General features: G+C 37.6%; 2 protein-coding genes across 3 annotated transcripts; one reads left to right on the top strand and one right to left on the bottom strand.

Annotated features, from left to right (window-relative positions):
• Positions 1-150: 150 nt before the first annotated feature.
• On the bottom strand, positions 151-18,210 carry RAD17 (RAD17 checkpoint clamp loader component). Of its 2 annotated transcripts, XM_048054336.2 has the most exons (16): positions 18,062-18,206; positions 16,733-17,008; positions 15,868-15,951; positions 14,655-14,811; positions 14,060-14,196; positions 12,975-13,027; positions 12,757-12,882; positions 12,603-12,672; positions 11,800-11,911; positions 9,437-9,631; positions 8,206-8,291; positions 6,673-6,819; positions 5,968-6,114; positions 5,100-5,220; positions 3,705-3,762; positions 151-1,354 (listed from the first exon to the last, which is right to left on the bottom strand). In XM_048054336.2, the coding sequence occupies exons 1-16, from the start codon at positions 18,092-18,094 to the stop codon at positions 1,087-1,089; spliced, it is 2,070 nt and encodes a 689-aa protein (XP_047910293.2). In that variant the 5' UTR covers positions 18,095-18,206; the 3' UTR covers positions 151-1,086. The 2 variants fall into 2 exon arrangements, with proteins under 2 accessions (XP_047910293.2, XP_047910294.2); XM_048054337.2 differs by lacking the exon at positions 6,673-6,819 and having other exon boundaries at positions 18,062-18,210.
• Positions 18,161-19,701, top strand: AK6 (adenylate kinase 6). The gene is made up of 5 exons (XM_048054342.2): positions 18,161-18,300; positions 18,494-18,586; positions 18,997-19,055; positions 19,150-19,295; positions 19,442-19,701. Exons 1-5 carry the CDS (start codon positions 18,273-18,275, stop codon positions 19,629-19,631), a joined length of 516 nt encoding a protein of 171 aa, XP_047910299.1. The 5' UTR covers positions 18,161-18,272; the 3' UTR covers positions 19,632-19,701.
• Positions 19,702-19,917: the final 216 nt, after the last annotated feature.

A 19,917-nucleotide genomic window follows, 5' to 3' on the forward strand; every position in this document is an offset into this window, starting at 1 on the left:
AACAGAGTTAAAGACTACACAAGGTTGTTCATAGGGGACAAATCTAAACTTTTTAATAGCAGCATTAATTCCAAGGTTATGGCTATACGTGTGTTTTCTATCTTTGGATTTTAACAGTAGACAAATACAAACACACATCACACATTCAAAGTAAGTTGGTTTGTTCTTTGTTTCCTTATTTATGTGGTATCACTAATTATAACCTGTTAAGTTGATTTGCATGAAGTAATCCCAGTTACAGTGAAGTGCTAAACCACTTAACAGTCTGTTCAGACAAAGAAAAAACACTTTTCATGTGTCAATTACCAACCACGGGATTATTCTTTGTTCCAGCACAGCTGCAATTTAAAGAGAAAACTGCATGCTACACCAATAGCTTCCTACAGAATACAAAGGACAAAAAGGACTTCTGATTGATTGTTCTATTTCCTCCTCAATAAATTATGAAAGTATTTTCCAAAAAGGAATCCAAAATAATGTGTTGTACAACATATGTTCAACCTATCAACACTGTAAAAATATCTGTAGCAGAATACAAAACAGTATTAATACAGTAGGAGTTTTATTTATATCATCGGTATAGGATATAAAACTTTTTACATATACCCTTTAGTCTCTTCTTTCAGAAGGTTCAAACTTCCAAACAGCAATTTCCCTGAAGGTATAAATTTTAATAAAACCTTCATATGCTGACAACTAATCAAACATGTACTTAGGAAACCCACTGTACAACTGCAGAGTAAATTAATATGTGTAAAAATAAAAATAACTTAAGAGTGAAACTGATTATCTACAGTCTTTCAAACTGTATCATTTATCATTTACTGTTCTCTCTCTCTTAGTATAAATTACTTTCATGGCTCAGAATAGGCAGGGAATAGCCTGCAATTTAGTATTCTGCTCAGGTCTGATCCTCCAAAGCTAAGGGGAAGCTGAAGAAACGTCTTGATACTGACACGTTTAGATCTGGCTTCCTCACCCACCTAAGTAGCTAAAGGATTACTGATGTGCAGACCATACTTTAGCAAAGGCCTTTGATGCATTTTAATCTATTCAGGCAACTCAGTGGTTGATATTTTGTTGTACTCAGTCACTATCATATTCTTCTATTTTTAACTCTTCTTCCTCCATAGCTGCTTGGGCTGCAACAGGCTGAGGCTGACTGCAAGGTAGTTCACTTCCACTGCACTGGCTAGAAGAAAGAGGGAATCCATCTGAACCATTCTCGTCTGTTCTGTTTTGCTCCATCTGTACATCCATCTCTGTAGCATGCAAACCATCAGGGTCCCCCTCAAAACTAACAAACAGGTCTGGTATTCCAGGATCTTTATCAGTAAGCGTTTCAAGCTTTAACCTGTAAAATAATCATCACAAGATTAAGTTACCACCAAAAAAAAAAAAAAAAAAAGGGACACACAACCCAACAACCCTCCCAAAAAAATATTTCCTGCTGTAACACAAGCTGCAGTTAAAAGATCACCTGTGTAGCACCTTCCTGTTCTGACCAGCTTTCACATTTTCTGTCAGTAATACTCTTTACAAGTCACATTTAATTCAAACTGTACACATCCTTTTTTTTACATCACTACTTCCAATATAATGTTTTACTTCTGTACACATCTACCAAGTATAGATATTTATGCCCAGAACTCAACCCTATATAACCTGCAAGACCAACAGAAGATAGAAGCTTCTCTCAGGTGAAAAACAGTTCTATCTAACCTAAAACTAGAGCTACAGCAAGAGCAAAGTATCAAGTCATGTACGTTTTGTGTTCTTTCTCCAGCACTGTCTGTTGCTTGACATTTCTTCCTTATGGTGACAGTGTTTTTGGTTTGCTTTCCTCAAGCACATGAACTGCTAACAACTGCCTTACTGACAACAGCCCATGGTACATCAGACCCCTTCCAAACAAGAACCAAGGCCTTTACGACATGAAGCAACTTAACTTGAAACAGGCAACTTAAGACAAGGAGTGGAAGGTATTTCTTTTCACATTTTTTATTTCTTTTACTATTTGGACTTCTCCATCTTTGTAGCATCCCTACCTCAGTGTGTTATCAATGTTCCATTATTTTTTCCCCCATTTTACATGGTATTAATAAACTTTCCCAAAAGTTACTCACAAAAACTCATCCTGACAACAATTCCAATTTATCAAATAACATACAAACTCCCCAATTCCAATTTTCTTACTACGGCAGTATTCCTATCCCACTAATAAATGTAATGGAAAATAATATTCTTATTTCTGTTGAAACATATATTATTGAAGACTACTTTATATAAAGTGGTCTTTAATAAAATAAAGTATTTAACAAAAGTAGTCTTTAATAAAATAAAGTCTTTAACAAAATAAATGATTTTCAGTTGGGATTTGTGAAGGAAGCAAATACGTACTACTAAAATATTTAAACTTCTTTACACTTCCTTTCCAAAATAGTGAACAAATTAAAAGGATTTCAGTCTTACAAAGTTGTCCCTCAGATAAACTAAATGGCACACACACAACTTATTAATGCAGGTACAAAATGTTTATCACTATTTAGAGGTACGCTGCAGATAACATTAATGGCATAAGAAAGTCTATGTTTATAACTTCACAAGTTAATCAGTTTGGCTCAGACTAGGAAGAATACAAAAATATCTCCCTTTCTTCCTGACTAGCAGCCAAAATGGCTTTTAATTCATATGTCAGGGTACAGTGTGGGTTTTGGTAACTTTACTAGGTAGTATTTCATAGTTAAAAGTCAGACAACAGTATTACACTGATAAATATGAGATGCTTTGTCAGATGCCCTGACAAACCCTTTTCTCTTGGCTAAAAAAAAAAAAAACACAACACCTTATTAATAGAGGCCATCACAATTAAAATGTTTTAGTTTTCAGAGATATCAAGGTCATAGAAATGTAACTAAGTCTCTAATTTTTTGAACAATCCCTATGGTTCAGAAGCCCACTAGAGTCATGGTACAGCATATCAAGCTATATTGCCCCATGCGCACTACAGAATCTGTAAACAGGCAACTGTAGCATCACAACTGAAAAAAAGTATTTTTTCAGAATTCTAACATCTAAGACAGAGGAATTTCAGTAGTTGTAGTTTTATGAAAAGACACACATAATAAAGTCAGTGCTGCTATTTAATTTCAGAGTAAGCACTCATTAAGTACTTGTTAGTTCCACAGGCATACAATTGTTTCAAAGGAAATATGAGTAATTTCTCGTATCTTCTTTCTTAAGCCGCTAACAAATGACATAACAGAGTATTCTATCAAAGTTTCAGATTAATGTTTTATGTCATGATAAACAATGGGCAAAGCACACTACACTCATACCAATTGTGTTTTATTCTCAGTTAAATGTTCTCGATGGTCAAAACAAAGATTTCATCCAGATTGTGCACTGGACAAACATAAGCATGTCTAGCACAGATAAATAGCATTTGATACAATGGAAAAGAAAGCTAGACAAGAATATAAAAGTAAGACTATAGTTAAAATATTGCTACTAACATCATAATATAGATTTGAACTGGAAAAAAATACAGACAAACTACTAAATGAGCATGCTGCAAGTGAGATAAAATGTCACACTACATATATACACTGAAGATACTTTTGTACAAAACAATTATTTTCTTAATATGTTAAGGAAGAAAGAAGGTATTTTATTTTCTTAAAGAAAGCAAAAGGCAAGTTTACCTCCCAAAACGTCTTTTCAGGGGTAGCCTCCCAACATCTTGAATAAAAGCAATCTGAGCTGAGAACAAAGAATCACCAGTATCGTATTAAGTACATCATAATGCACATAGAATTAAGCACACTGGAAAGCAAGTAATTCATCGTAAGTTCAGGTACATGGTTCTGCATAAATTTGCTCATCAAAACAGTTTATATGGTAGTATGATATACTTTGAATACGTAGTATATTTATATATTGCCTACACAATTATAATACCCCTAGCTTTCATAATAACTCTACAGCACAAATTTACAGCTTAATACATATCCTACAAAATGAATTAATCTGGACGTCATGGCCTTAGTTAAGGCATACAGTCTTTTAATAGACATAATTAACATAAGTGATCCACCTGTCTGGTCAGTAGTTTTTGGATTAGATATCATACAAAGTAATTTTTTTTGCATGTACTATCTGCTCATGGGTTACCTTCGTTACGCACTTTTTTAAAAACGCACTGTAAATTTTGATTTTGTTTACTTCTTTCTGGGAAAAGCTTTTTAGAGCCTTTTAAGTCTGTTGAGGTTACTCAAAAGGTATCAGAAGCAATGAAGATGTAGCTAATGTAGTCTACTTGGTTTCCAAAAGGCTTCTAAGTCCCCTATCAGAGGCTTTCAAAAGAAGCCTTACGCCTAAAAGAACAACTTAATTAGTAAAGTCTGATAAATAGTTAATGGATGGGAAATGGGGGCCATGGGTATGAATTAATAGTTAACTCCTGAAATGGAGGAAAATTGCCAATACATCTCTGTAGAGATCTGTGCTAGGATCTGGGTTACCCAGTACGCTCTCAAATGTGAAAAAAGAGAGTTGAAGAGTAAGATTAGCACAATACCTCAGGGCACTGAGTTGAATAGGCTAGTAAGGATGTGGGCATACAGAAGAACTGTGCAAGACTCTGAGACTGCGCAACAGTCACATAACGAAATTCAGTGTACACAGATACTCAAAATCTGTGCAGTAAGCAAGAGGAAAATAGGATTTTTAAGTGCTCCAACACAAGGACCAGACTTACACATTTATAAAGCAACGTGTATGTATTGTATATGTCTCACCTATTACCACAGACAGCTTGTTTTCATTCTTTCAGTTACAAAAACTTTAAAGACATTCCTGATTTCATTTCAAAAGCTACCAGGACAGCTTTAATTTTGATTACACACCAGCTCACTACCTCTATGTGTGTACCATATGTGGTGGCTTTGGGGTTTTGTTTTTATTTGTTTTGTTGTTGTTGTTATTTTTGCTGAAGTGAGGCAAAAGTACAGATGGAACTCACATTCTCAGTTACTAAGATTTTTCAGTACGCTTTAATGTTTACAAAAATCTAAGAGCAAGTGTAACACTGATCTTACCTTGGTTTCTCATTGGATTTGCTAACATAGCAAGGTAAGGCAGTAGCTCCGTCTGAAGACACTCTGGTGGTAAACAGAAGCTTGAAAAGAGAGATTTTGCAGCAAGGCAGTTTTCTTTATACTGTTAGAGTTGAGAAAAAATTAAAAGTAAAAACTCTGCTAAGCAAAAATTATTATATGTATTCTGTACCAGAAAAAGCAGCAGGATGACTTCTTGTCTGCTGGATAACTATGCACAAGCTTCTACAGAACAAGTCCAGAAAAGAGAGAAGCAGTTAGAGTTACCATATATAGATTACAAAAAATAGTAAATTTCTTCATTTTTGTCTTTCACTGGACATTGAAGTTTCCTGAAAGTTTTTATCTTTTGATTATAGTATTCCCCAACCATCCTGGACATTTTTTTTTTTCTCTGTCAGGCACAGCAAGGCAGGTATGCGTTCAAATGTAAGAAGCTGCCAAGAGCTTTGGTATCTCATGAACAAACCACTTCTGATAAACACATACAATACTACAGAAGTAGTTTGTAATATAAGAGTTTAAGGCAATTTAAACTACTTAAATTAAACTTACTTTTAGGAATATTTGAAAATATTTCAACATTAACTGTGTTCCCGTAAGGTGGGGGTTAATACTGTCCCAGAGATACAGTAACTCAGACACAGGGAACACTGTTGGAGGTCTCCAGTTTACTTTTCCATTAATGAAATAATACAAGTAGACCTCTTCAAGCAAGTGTTCTTTACAAGTAGCATATATTAAAATAGGGTATTTGACAAGTTCAGCACCACATATAAAGTTCACATATACTACTTACATCACTTTGAAATGTAAGTGCAATACCTTCCTCAAAACATCAAGTATTTACCTTGTTATTGATAAAGAACCACTGGGGTTTATGCAGCGGCCGGAACCCCATCCCTCCTTGGCAGTGAGCAAAGGCTCGGGATGTGTTTGAATGTATCACACCTCGGGTAGCCACAGATGCACTGTATTCTTCCATCACAAGCTGTGACTAAGATAGAAACCGGGCATTAGATGAACTCAAGGTCTCTGTACAGTGCACCTCATTTGACTAAAACATGCTCTTTAACTGCAGTGACAAAACATGTTTAGCATGTATTCAAATTATTGCAGAACCTCTGGTCAAAGGAGCTGAACAAAAAGCTAGCTCAAGTACTTCAGGGAAAAGACAGAGCCTCTGATACATTTAACATATTATTGTTCTACTTAAAAACACTTTGTAGAATATTTTACACTATTTTATAAAAATATAGTGTATTTAATATACCATATTATATATATACACACTATATATACACACTGTAGTGTATAAAATATACAATGACCAACTATAAAAAAACACTGACAAATTGCACAAAAATTGTGCACAAATAGCCTGCATCTCTCCTCCATTTGAGGCAGTTTAACAATTCACCGTCGCCTGTATCGTAAGTTTGAAATGATAAAGCTTATTTCTTATTAACTTGTACGAAGATTGCCTTCTACTATTTATAAATACTTGGAGAAAAATCTAGCAGCTCAGTTTACATATGTATAAAATTACACTTACATTCCAGTTACTACAAAGAACATCAGCGGTGCTCAGGTATTCACTGGCTCTCACAACATCATCTATGTCAGTAAAAAATTCTACATAGTTCTGGTGAAGGTATAAATTAAACATGCTTCCAGACATGTGTGATTTTTCCACAATAACCTATTGGAAGTGGGGGGAACCACAAGAAAAAAACTTCAGGTTTTATACAGTATAAAAGGAAATGTATCCCACAGAAGTTACGACACATTTAGATGATTACAGAGCTGGCACACATGACCTACAAAGGGAAGGGATGCCACCCAGCGGGACCTTGACATGCTTGAGTGATGGGGCCCACAGAAACCTTGTAAGGTTCAACAAGGCCAAGTGCAAGGTCCTGCACCTGAGTGAGGGCAATCCCAAACATGAATACAGGCAGGGTGATGAGTTGATTAGGAGCAGCTCTGAGGAAAAAGACTTGATGGTACTGGTGGCTGAAAAACTGAATACCAGCAAGCTAGGTGCGCTCACAGCCCAGAAAGCCAACCGTACCCTAGGCTGCACCAACAGCAGCACGGCCAGCAGGCCAGGGGAGGTGATTGTCCCCCTCTGCTCTGCTCTTGTGAAACCCCACCTGCAGTTCTGCATTCAGCTCCGGGGCCCCCAGTCCAGAGGAAGGCCACAAGGATAACCAAGGGGCTGGATCACCTCTCCTGCAAAGACAGGCTGAGGGAGTTGGGGCTGTGCAGCCTGGAGAAGAGAAGGCTCCAGAGAGACCTTACAGTGGCCTTCCAGAGCCTAAAGGGGGCTGCAGGAAAGCTGGGAAGAGACTCTTTGTCAGGGAATGTGGGAATAGGACAAGGGGAATGGTTTTAAACTGAAGGAGGGTAGGTTTAGCTTAGATGTTAGGATGAAATTCTTCACTCAAAGGGCAGTGAGGCACTGGACCAGGCTGCCCAGAGAAGCTGTGGATGCCCCATCCCTGGAGGTGTTCAAGGCCAGGCTGGATGGGGCTTTAGGCAACCTCACCTAGTGGGAGGTGTCCCCACCCATGGCAGAGGGGGTGGAACTAGACGGTCTTTAAGGTCCCTTGAACCCGAACCATCCTGTGCTTCTGTGATGCTCACAAGCAAAGGGAAGGATGGTTTCTTCCCAAAGACAACTAATGGAGGCTGGAAGGGCAGAAATCACTGTTGTCTTCAGCTCTCCAATGAATGACAACAGAAAGGTGAACTCAGACTCCACTAGATCACACACAGCAAAAATGTGAGAGAGAAGTCATCACAGCCTGCAGCAAGGGAACGTCCACCCTTCGATGCAAGTCAGAAATTCTCTCACCTTGCTGACTATCACTGGAGATACTCAAAACTAAACAAGACTGAGAACCTGACTGGCCTATGAAGTTGGCCTCCTTCCAGATCATTCTGCAACTTAGACAGGTTGAATATGTATATATTAGGATTAATGACAAAGCCACTGTGCTTGAGAATTTGTAACAATTACTCAGGTTTATGGTTTGGTTTCCTCCTATATCAAATTGGAATCAAGCAATTAATGCAGATATACCTCAGGCTGAATAAGCAAGGTGTCTCGACGGTATTGTGATAAGTGAGAAGGCAGCTGAAGAACTTCCGACTCTGACAGAGGTTCTCCTAAAATGAATTTTATAATCCTTAGTCTTCTAGTACCACAAATAACGTTATGTTACTGCATACTATCAAAAAGCTCACAGGAGAAAGAGGCAGGGAAGACAGGCATTTCAGACGTTAAATTCAAACTCAGAAAATCGATGAGATTGAGAGCAAGAACAGAAGTGTGCAACTTCATAAACAGTAGTTTTCATGTATAGTGAGCATGATTTTTAAGCAACAGTTGACTTTACCAACATCTAGGTTACACTGTTTTCAACTTCCTAGGAAACTATTTATGCCTGCATCAAGAATTAATTACATAGTCATCAGCATGTAATTAGATACACTATGCTTCATATAACACATTTCTCCTAATAATTTTCATATTCGCTCATCTCACCACTTCTGAATTGATTTTGGAACAGATACTGTGAATTATTACGTAAAAGGTGAACAGCCAGTGGCATTAGGGATCCTTATTTAGCTGAGTGTAGATAGTATTACAGCGTAAGTATCAAATTCTTATGAATTGTATTATTTAAATGTTAAAAAAGGATCGTAGCCATACCCAGGAAGCAGAGCTGAAGTAAATTTATGGAGCTTGAGTATACAAAAATCAGTAAAGTGAAAAGTATTTTGGAGAGGTGGAAAAGGAGATGGGGTAGTAAAAAAAGAAAAAAGGATCAGATAAAAAAAAAGTAGGGAGGAAAAGACAGCACAACAATTCAAAACCATACACATCAATAGGGGAGGCAGCAGCCAAGTGGCTGCAGGGCCGTTTTGTAACCTCTAAGAAAACAGATGAATTCAAAACATAAATGCGCAACTGTGTATAATTCTACACAAAAGGAAAATTTTGCTTTTGGGCAAAACAACAAATGTGATAGCTATCTATCTAGCTGTATGTGCATGACAGCATATGGACCTAATACAACTAGAGGTATGTATTTTATTACATACATGCAGTAGATTCTTTAATGAAATGTGTTATTTCTCTATTACATGCAGACTGCTGCAATCTCAGTTACCAGAGGCATTTATTACTATCTTTATACTGTTATATGTGAATTAGGGGTCACACCTAAGCCTTACATTATCAAGTCTAGCTACTAGCAGCTGACATACTCTTCCTTGTCACTAGGAGAAGTAAGTCAAAGTTTTCTTACTTTTGCAGTAAATTATTTTCCCCAGAGCATGGAAAAGAAAGATAGAAGCATCTTTGCCACCAATAGCTTGTATCTCCTGGTCTTCTGAAGGATCACATTTACTTTTCTTTCTTGATTTACACACTGCTGCTGCTCCATGTTTTAGTGTGGAGTTGCCTTCCTTCCTTGACCAAAAATTTTTCTCCAATGAGTAGTCTATCAATAAAAGAAACAATACAACCATGATGAAGTACATGAAGTAAACAAATAAATAAAATCTATGATACAGAAAAAATTTTACAAATAAGGTAACTAAGAGAAAGCACATTTGTTAGGATGGCAACCTCATCACCTAAACTACCATAATTTATTACACTTTTGCCCCTTAAGCCATAACTAAGATGCCAAGTATTTCTTCAAATAATAAACAGCTGTTCTAAAAGAAAAGCTGGTATTCTTTCTTACTTACCCTAGTTCTGTGTGCCCAACTTATATGTTATTTATAAAGAAGAAATTTGTAAGTAATGCAGCTGCAAATAATGTAAATGGTATTTTCATTATATTTTGTGCAATTACCAATTTCTTTTCTATTTGCAGGATACGTTTAATGCTCTTACTGAAATATATGAAGGCAAAGAAAACCTTTCATTTAGTGATTCTTCCAACAGCCTCCTATTTCCGCAATCATCTGAGCTCCATGGAATCAAACCCTTCTTTTACTTTAATCTAATATTCAAAAATTTAAACCCCAAATTTGATTAGCAGCAGATAAAACGTCCTCTATCAAACTAAAGGAACTTAAAGTAGTCATCTTTCTCTTCTCTCATGATTATCATGGATTCCTTTTACCCATTAATACTACCATAGAGAATATATCATTCGTCTTACACACATAGAGAAATTACATATATGTAAAACAAATTCTGCATTTTGATGGCACGTGGAGATGAACATGAAGGTGAGGTCCCTCCAAGTTTTCACTGGCTGCTGATCTATTATCTAACTGAAACACCTGAGCAATTAAATAATTTCTATTTGACATGAAGACAGTTCTCTTCATCAGTGTTTAAAAGGAAAAATGCAAGAAGGAATGTATGCCTTTATTCTCTCCCAAGTTCTTTTTATAACTCCCATGTTTTTACACTTCCAAGATGAGTTTATTTCAAATTACACAAACCGGTCATTTTTAAGACTATTTAGATTTTCTACAGTATGTATAAAGCATCTTGGCATCCACCAGTGAGCTAGACCAAACTGTTCGCAGGTACTTCCAACCTACTTTCTATTCATTTAATGGCACTACAATCAAAAATGGTTTTGCTGAGAGGAATTTTCTGTTTGCTTTTTTGTTTGTTTGTTTTATGAATAAAACAGTAAAAGCTACTACTCAAAAACATCAGAAGAACTTAGTTTCCGTGTTTACAATTGAAACCTAGAAACTTGACTTTCTGCCCAATTACATGTAAAAAACACAGCTAGAAATCCATTTCAATATACTCTAAAACCCAAACCAGAAGGACTTGAAACAACATTTAATCTATTCCACATTTTCAACTTGAGAAGTGGAATAGAAAGGAAATGAACAAAAAACAACACGATCACTACCAGCTTTAAGAAGTACCACAGAAGTCTACTTCCTTATTTCTGGTTTGAACATAAATGCTGGCATCATCTACAGGTTCTCAGAATAAACTACAAGTACCAGAGACCACGTACCAATTTGTTTCCTTAAGTTTTGACTTCCAGAATTTAAAAAAAAGACATGGTAAGTCTTTTCTTTCTACACTGGAACATTTAAATAATCTTAAACTAAGTCTGATTTAAGCATTGTATAGCCGCGTATTTTAAAGGCAACTGTAATGCTGAACTTCACAAAGCTATTCTATAATCCTGTCAGCTTCATAAAAGGTCATGCTACTTCACCGCTTTTCAACTTATCAACAGCTGTAGGCACTCAAAAGCAAAAATCAATCATTTCAGAAATGCCACACATAAATTCAATGGGCTATTTCAGAAATGCTACATGAGCAGAGATGAGAACATAAACAAGTATGAAGAACCAAGCAGTGAAAATACTCCTTTCAAATTAAGTTTGCATCATAAAAGCTTTCATCAGCAAATGCATATTGGTAACAAAGATATCAAGAGGAAGAGAGGTCACTGCATTAAACTATATCAATACACATGTAGCAGATATTTAGAAATGGCATAACACTCAACTTATTTGGCTTTAAAAGAAAAAAATCCTTTTCTTCTTGCTCCAGCGCAGCAAGTTATAAATGTTTTCACACAGCTCACCTAACAGCTTCAACAGTGAACATCATACCTTTACAGCAGCAGTGGTCAAAACATCATTCACTTTCATGAAAATCGTAGGTATTTACCTTTCATAGAAGAAAACTGAAGACTGTTTATTGCACTTCTTATATCACCTGAACAACCTCTGCAAAGCAGCTCTAGAGATGTTCTGTCAGGAACATAATTCTTATCCCCATTCTACAAGGAAAAGCAACTTCCAAAGTAATAACAAAAAGTAGGATAAGGAGTATTTGAGTATTATTATGACTGTGGATACTCACCTCTGATATAGACCATAAACAGACTGTATCAGGACCCAATTAGAAGCTCAGGCAAAGTAATAGGTCTAATTCTAAAACATTTAATCAATTTAAACACATTGCCACATTTTATACAGCTATACTAGAGAAAGCAATGCACAGAGGTCTTTCCAAGCTGTTAGTCAGTACTAGAATACATTGTAATCAAGTAGTTGGACAATAACACAGGATTCAAGTTAATGACCTCTTCTGGTCTTACTGGAGAAGATGGGATTGTCTTCTACTTGTTATTTTATATATATATATTCATATATATATATATATATATATATATATGAATATATATATGAAATATTTTCTGTAAAAAGCAGAGTTTTCAGAGGCAGATTTGAAAGTTTATACCAAGGATCAAGTGGAACTCAACTGAAAAATAAGATGGCTTTCTCCTTCGTTCCTTGTATTCTGCTCTTTTTTATATATTTTTTTCTTTTGTTGGGAGAGGGGAGGGTTGTTACGTGATCAAAGATCAAGCAAATAACAATTAAAAATAGCAATAACATATTTCATATATAAAAGCCTGAAATCTTTTGATCCTAGCACTGTGCACAAGTTCAGTTTTGACAACTTACCATACTAGCTTCTGTTGCAGCTATTCGATTAAGAACTTTCATCATATTTGTTGGTGCAATAGGCTTGAAACTGTTAAAAGTCATTAAAAAAAATCAATTAGTTCCTCACTTCTCATTTATTTTGATGAGGTTTTAAAGAGATAAAAGATCTTACCTGATAATTGAAATACACAACTCCTCCAGAATTTCTTTTGGAAATAGTAACCTCTGGTTGCTGTCTCCACTGAAGTTATCTGAGATTATAAATACAAGGGGACACCTACTTGTACGAACGAATCTCCTACATTGAAAAACAAGCAGGTGAAACAGGAATCAAACTCCATTTAACACAAGCAGCTAAGGCTAACTATTAAAAGTTCATTTATAACTAACCTGAGAATTTCATGTAGACTGCTAGGGTCTCGATAGAATTGGTTTGGTATGTCCTATTCAAAACAAATGAACTGCTGTCATTACATTCAAATGTAAATATTCTCTCCCTCAGACTGACTGTAACGCCACACTACACTGCTACACATTTTGTCTTCCTAGTTACCTTGCTTTCAACTAAATCTGAATGCAGCTGACACTGAAAATAATCAGAAAGAAAAAGAAAAAAAAAGCCTAATGTTTCTTTCTTTCCTTATGGAAAACAATTATCTGAAAGAAGCATTTTTTTCCTATCCTTGTTTCCCAAGAAACAGCCATGGATGACTACATTACGTACTAGACAGTTTTATCCAAACATAACAGAAATGCTCAGGGCAGCAGCTCCACTGAAGAAGGAGGCAGGATATACTATTCGAGACAGGAGAGAATCTAGACCATGAACTGACTTTATGAAGAGCAATCACAGGAAACCATGCTTCCTAATTTATACAATACACACATTACTAAGTGAGAGCTCTCATCTATTCTTTTTCTTGGAAGTTTACAGGCAACTTCATCAGTGTACTTTATAAAATTCTTCCGTAAGAAAACAATGAAGTTCTAAAAGGACATACTAGTAAAACACATTCCTGAGTAAGTGTAACAAAGCCTTCTCCCAGACCTCCTGTTATGGCTTACCAGAAAGTTAAATTACAAACGCCTTAGGTTGTACTAATTCTCAAGTTCTTCTACACTATCTTGCATCCTCAACAAACAAGAAAAGTGGTAATTTTTCCATCTACCTGTTTATACGCATACACATTTCTAGGAAGCAAATCATACAGAAGCACAGATGGGATTTTTCAGTATGGCTTCACAATCTACTTTTTAACAATCTATTGCCGATTTCTGTATATGAACTAGTGTCCAACTTCTGCCTGGCAATTAGCTTATATGGTTTAAGTATGGGTAGAATTTGATTCTAGCCAGCTGACAAGACTCAAAAAGTAGTAACTCATCTGCAGAAAAGTAGTCAAACTTGTGGCAACACCAATTCACCAGCAGCAACTAGTTAGCATGTCAAGATTATCATGAAAGATTTCACTTACTTCAATGAGAATAAGCTTTTTATCATTTCCTGAGGACTCCCCAAGCATCTGAAGCTTGTTATATTTATTTGCTCTTAATAGAAAATCCTGAAAAAGAGCTGCTTGGGCCTGACTTGGAAACGTATGAAAATTTGAGACTGAAAAAGAAAATTAATTAAAAATATGTATTCTATATTATACCAAGTAGAATACAAATAACCACAAGAACTAATTCCCACACATGCTACTTTTTGATAAAAGCCATTGAACACCAGCAGCCAAGCCCTTTGGCAAACAACTGAAATACAAAACTATTTTTACAGAGTAGAATTCAGCTGAGGACCCAGACAAAGACACATGCTTATTTAACTAGTTCAAATGATATCCAGGATATTACATAGCTCTCTGTGTGAACTGTAAACTATTTTGGAGTAAACACTGTAAAAAAAACTAAATCCCTTCTCAAATAAAAGATTCTTATTAAACTCTAAGGATCTGACTTACATGGACATTGTATTTTTTATTGTTTTGCCTCTGTCACATACGAAGTCAGATCAGACTACAAAAATCACAGAAGTATAGGAAGGAAAAGAAAAAAAAAAATCAAAATACTTACTGTGGCCAAATATACTTCTTAAATCTTCTTTTGTAAAGTCTAATGATATTGGATTGGTCCATTCTTGCACCTGAATGTCAAGATCTTTTGCTAATATTTGTATAGTTGCTGTCTTTCCACACCCAGGAGGACCAGTTAACAGTAAAACAGAGCCACCCTGCCAAAGAAAGAAAATAATACTCAACATTACAAATAAAGACCAAAGCTTGGCTGAAAAAGAGTTCTTCTACATTTTCTACAGTACTGATTCTCTTTTACAAATAAAAACGTAGGTATGTATTTTGTGTTACTGATTTACCTGTTGACTACTCTGAAACAGCTGGAACAGAACTCGGGAAGGCATGCTGGCATGCTCCCAGGTTTTTCAAAGGAATCTGCTTGATTAACTGCACACCAACATAATACGTACAGGAGAATCAGGTTTGAAAAGCACTATTCGGGACTACTAAATGACACACCAGTGTTAGAATGCCTCTTATCAATCAAGAAATTAAAAATACCCCTCTTACTTCAAGTCACTGTAACTGGAAATTTGCTGTGCTATTTAAAATTAGTCTCTTGGATATAAAACACAGTTGTAAGCACAAACCAAACAGGTATGAACTGACTGGATGCTAGAAAATAATGCTGCTGAAAAAAAAATAGAATTCATCTCTGCTTCCCTTAGCAGTGTAAGACCTAAACTAATGTAAAAGCTCTAATCTATGTTCTTAAGAGATTTCTTATAGAGCGATATAACCACTATCTAAAAGTAGAATCATTGAATACCCCGAGTTGGAAGGGACCCATAAGGATCATCAAGTCCAACTCCTGGCACCGCACAGGTCTGCCCAAAAGTTTAGACCATGTGACTAAGTGCACAGTCCAATCTCTTCTTAAATTCAGACAGGCTTGGTGCAGTGACTGCTTCACTGGGGAGCCTGTTCCAGTGTGCAGCCACCCTCTCGGTGAAGAACCTCTTCCTGATGTCCAGCCTAAACTTCCCCTGCCTCAGCTTAACACCATTCCCACGAGTCCTATCACTGGTGATAACGGAGAATAGGTCACCTGCCTCTCCACTCCCCCTCGCAAGGAAGTTGTAGACTGTAAAAAAAAGTGAAGAGTTTGTTGTGGTTTTTGTTTTGTACTTTTTTTCCCTGAAATTAAAAGAACATTGAATCCAGCTTGTTTAGACAGTTTGGTACTTCTAGCTGCTAATTTGTAGCAAAATTACCTGCTTTGGTGGCCTCTGAAATGCATGTGTTTTTAACCAGGTTTCAACTTCTTCAATTTTCTTCTTTTGCACAGCAAGGTCATTCTGAAACAAGATGAAAACACATGAAACACATATATATGTGCATCTTGTCTTCTACAACTTTAATGATGGGGTTCAAGAACAGAATACATACAGACTAAAACAATAACATGTATATTTCAGTTACATATATTTATGCTATTTTAGAAGTAACAGAAAGATGATCATTGGAGCTTCTTTCCTCAAACAACCAATTTTCCATTGCCAGCAGTATGGAAATAATGAATAATTTATTATTCCTAAAGTAATAACACTATACTCCTTCATGGTAGTATGCTTTATAGCTACTGCTAGAGCTGATACTTTTTAGGCCTTACTGACTCTAAAACTACATATATTTGGGGGATTTCTGCAGATTTTGTGGAACTTACTCGCGTTCTAGTCTTCCTCTCCAGAGATGAACTATTAAAAATTTCAACATAAAAAACAAGTTACTACACTTAGTTTTCTATCCTTCCTCTAGCTGTGTTTTTTCTAGTACTTGTGGCTGACAGATTTGGCTAAAATTTGACAACATATTCAAAAGTTTAGGAGTTGATGGACAAGAAACCACATCTTATCAGCACATTTGTATCCTCAGGAGGCCTGCTAAGAAACGCACCTTCTACAGATAAGTAGTTCATTAAAACCTTCATTACAGATAGTAGATAAATCAAAACAGTATTTTACTGCCCTAATAAAATACAACGTATTTAGGACCCAACCAAGTTGGATTAGAAAGACGAGCATGATACATTACAGTGTAACATTACTATTATTTTAGTACTTAGAAAAGCTCTCACACCTGAGTTTCAGGTTTGTATTTATCTACCCATGGCTCATCTTGAGATTGGCTCTGATTTTGTCTGCACTTGTTGCAAGGCAGACCTACTGAAGATGACTTTGTTCTTTTTTTGGGTAGAACTCTGCTTTTGCTACATCCCGGCACAGAAGACAGGTCTTTGTTCTGCTGACAGTTTCTTCCAGAGTTGCTTCTAGGCAGCTTTGCACAAACTGTGCTAGAAGAAACAGCTGTGTTTCCAAAGAAGTCATCGAATGAATCTGCCAACCAACCTTTTACCTGGTAAAATAAAAAATAAAAAAGTTATTATTGTAGCATTGTCTTCCTTTCTTTAATTGGGCACAACTGTCTCCAGAAAATTTGAGATTTCTACCAGGTTTGTATAAAAAAATACCTTGTAGATGCAAAAGAATTTCATTAACATTGAGAGGATATTTAAAATGCCAGCTAGCAACAAACATTGGCACTTACTCTGCTTGGACTATATCAACTACAAGCTTCCTAAGGGTCAAAGAATAAAGTTAATATTTACACCTTGTGCCAGAGGATTTTGCAGCAAACTGGTAAACCAGAACAAGCTGAAATCTCTGCTAAAACACACTTAAATAAAGAAGTAAAGTTAAAACAGAAGTAAGAATGCAAAGGCAGCATAAGCTTATCCATATTGTCTTCACATTAAGATCAAGTTTGTGTTGTCTCTTTTCCATTTTAAAGACTTTTTTCCCCCACTTACATTTACAAGGCAGCTTTTCTTCTTTAAAAGCTAGAAGCACGCAACAGAGAAAAGTGATGTGAAGAGCATGATAGAATCAAGTGTTAGTGTTTATCTGCAACATGACGACATACGGATTGATCTCAAGTCAGCAGCTGTGACATGCATCACGAATCTGACAGAGACACGTAAAGAAACCACTATTAGCGGTTTATTTTTTACGACATTTATTTTTGCACCCGAGAAATACCCTGTGAGGCCGGTGCACAAGCTTGCACGCGCTGAGCTACTTCTCAGAGCACCTGTGGCTGCAGAGTAACACAGCGAAGGGCCCCACACAGTTTGCTGCTGTTAATCGCGGGACAAGCTCTCAGAGTACCATTTTTTATGAGTTAAGGTGACTTCCCCGAAAAAGCTAAGCGCAGATGCACAAATACACGCTTATGTCCTCTCCCAAAAGCTCTCTGAAAATTAAGAAATTAACGGGAGCCCGCAAAAAAAAAAACCGCCTGGATCCGCAGGCGAGAGCCACCCCACACCCACCGCGCCCCGAGGGAGCCACCAGGGAAGGAAGCTTCACGGCCGCTCGGGTCCCCCCCTTCCCCCGGGCCGGTCCCTACCTCCGGCTGCCGCCCCGCGGAGCTCCGCGACATCGCGGCCGGGCGCGGGGCCGTGAGCGGGGCCGGGCGCCTCACAGCGCCGCCGGGCCTCGCTGGGTCCTTCCTCGGCGCCGTCCCTTAGCTGCCCGCCGCAGCGCCTTGCCCCGCTCGGGCTGTGCGAGGCGGGACGAGCGGCAGGCCCCGCGCAGCGTGTCTGCCGGGCGACGGGGCGATGCGGCGGCCCAACCTGCTGCTCACCGGTGCGGGGCCGGGGGGGGACGGGGGGGGCCGGGGAGCCCCTTCCCCGCCGTGCCGCGCGCCTGCTTTTCCTGCCCGTGCCCCTTTCTGCACCCTTCTGCCGCGCAGACCCACTCCCTCTTCTTGTTCCCTATCAGAAAGGTCTCTGGGGAGGGTGCCTGGCTCTTACTCTTTCACGTGGGCCTTTTCATGCAGGTACGCCGGGCGTTGGTAAAAGCACGCTCGGGAAGGAGCTTGCGTCGAGGACTGGGCTGACCTACATCAACGTGGGTGACTTGGCCAAAGAAGGTAGGCCGTGTTAGCGAGGTGGTGCACCAGAAGGCTCAAAACGCCTGTCCTTTCTAACCTTACACTTCTAAACAGTTTATTATGCAGTAAAAAATACAACAGATTTGCCTTAGCGGAAGTAGTTTTGCTGGGATGTGTTAAGAAAACCACTCGTGTAACAGTAATTTATTAATCAATGCAATGCAAGTGACAAACGTCTCTTTATCAGAATTTGTAGAGGTTGGACTAGGTGATCTTGGAGGTCTCTTCCAACTTAGGTGATTCTGTGATTCTGTAAATGAAGCAGTCCATGCTCTGTGTACTATTTTAGTCTGTACAATATTTTGTTTACAGCCTCCCAAAACAAACGTAACTGTATTTTTAATAACTCCTGCTATTTCACTAACTTGCATGAATTATTTTTGCTGCAGGAGAACTATATGAAGGTTTCGATGAGGAGTATGAATGTCCAATTTTGGATGAAGACAGGGTAAGTTCAACTTCAAAACCTAGGATTTTTGCATTTGTTTTGATCATTCCTGTGATGTCACGTAAGTTTGCCTGTCTGGTTTTTTTTTTTGCAGGTAATCGATGAGCTAGAAGACAGGATGCGCGAGGGTGGAGTTATTGTTGATTACCACGGCTGTGATTTTTTCCCTGAACAATGGTTTCATATCGTATTTGTACTTCGCACAGACAATTCATTTCTATATGACAGGCTGGAAAGCAGGTATGTCAGACAATGAATAAGTAAATTGCTGTTGTGTGACTTCTTCACAGACTTTAATGTGATGTAAATTACTGATTCTGCATAATATATTTTGTAATTCTCTTTATATCTGAGGCTTAGCTCTTGGTGCTGTTCTTGTTTTTTAGGGGTTACAAAGGGAAGAAGCTACAGGACAACATTCAGTGTGAAATTTTTCAGACTCTTTATGAGGAAGCTATGTTGTCATATCGGGAGGAAATCGTGCACCAGTTACCCAGCAACACTCCAGAAGACCTAGAGAGAAATTTGGATCAGATTATGCAATGGATTGAGCAATGGATGAAGGACAACAACTGACATTTGGTGAAAAAGTAACTCTGCTGGTCTCTTCCTGGGAGGTTTAATAAATGACATTTTTTAACTCTTGTATGGTTAATTAAAATTAATTTAATTGTAGTTTGACATGGTTGGAAACTAGAAAAAGCTTCCAAATAGCCAAGCTGTAAGGCTTTGGAACAGTCTGTGAAGCCGTGTGGGAGAGGCACATAGGAGAACTGAGACCAGAGTAAAAATTGAGCAGCAAATGTAAAGAGGAAAACGACGCAGTTGCCTTTAGTAGCAGGAACAAACTTGAAACCTAGCC

Source organism: Anser cygnoides, chromosome Z (assembly GCF_040182565.1).
Source record: "Anser cygnoides isolate HZ-2024a breed goose chromosome Z, Taihu_goose_T2T_genome, whole genome shotgun sequence".
Classification (NCBI taxonomy): Eukaryota; Metazoa; Chordata; class Aves; order Anseriformes; family Anatidae; genus Anser; species Anser cygnoides.

Bases quoted from the DNA above. Each gene is read 5' to 3' on its own strand.
- RAD17 (XM_048054336.2), bottom strand. From the start codon at position 18,094: ATGTCGCGGAGCTCCGCGGGGCGGCAGCCGGAG. The intron at 6,115-6,672 runs GTAAGTGTAATT...TTTCTATCTTAG, and splicing joins TTCTTTGTAGTAACTGGAAT to TCACAGCTTGTGATGGAAGA. The intron at 1,355-3,704 runs GTAAACTTGCCT...ATTATTTTACAG, and splicing joins CTGAAAAGACGTTTTGGGAG to GTTAAAGCTTGAAACGCTTA.
- AK6 (XM_048054342.2), top strand. From the start codon at position 18,273: ATGCGGCGGCCCAACCTGCTGCTCACCG. The intron at 18,587-18,996 runs GTAGGCCGTGTT...TTTTTGCTGCAG, and splicing joins GGGTGACTTGGCCAAAGAAG to GAGAACTATATGAAGGTTTC. The intron at 19,056-19,149 runs GTAAGTTCAACT...TTTTTTTTGCAG, and splicing joins CAATTTTGGATGAAGACAGG to GTAATCGATGAGCTAGAAGA.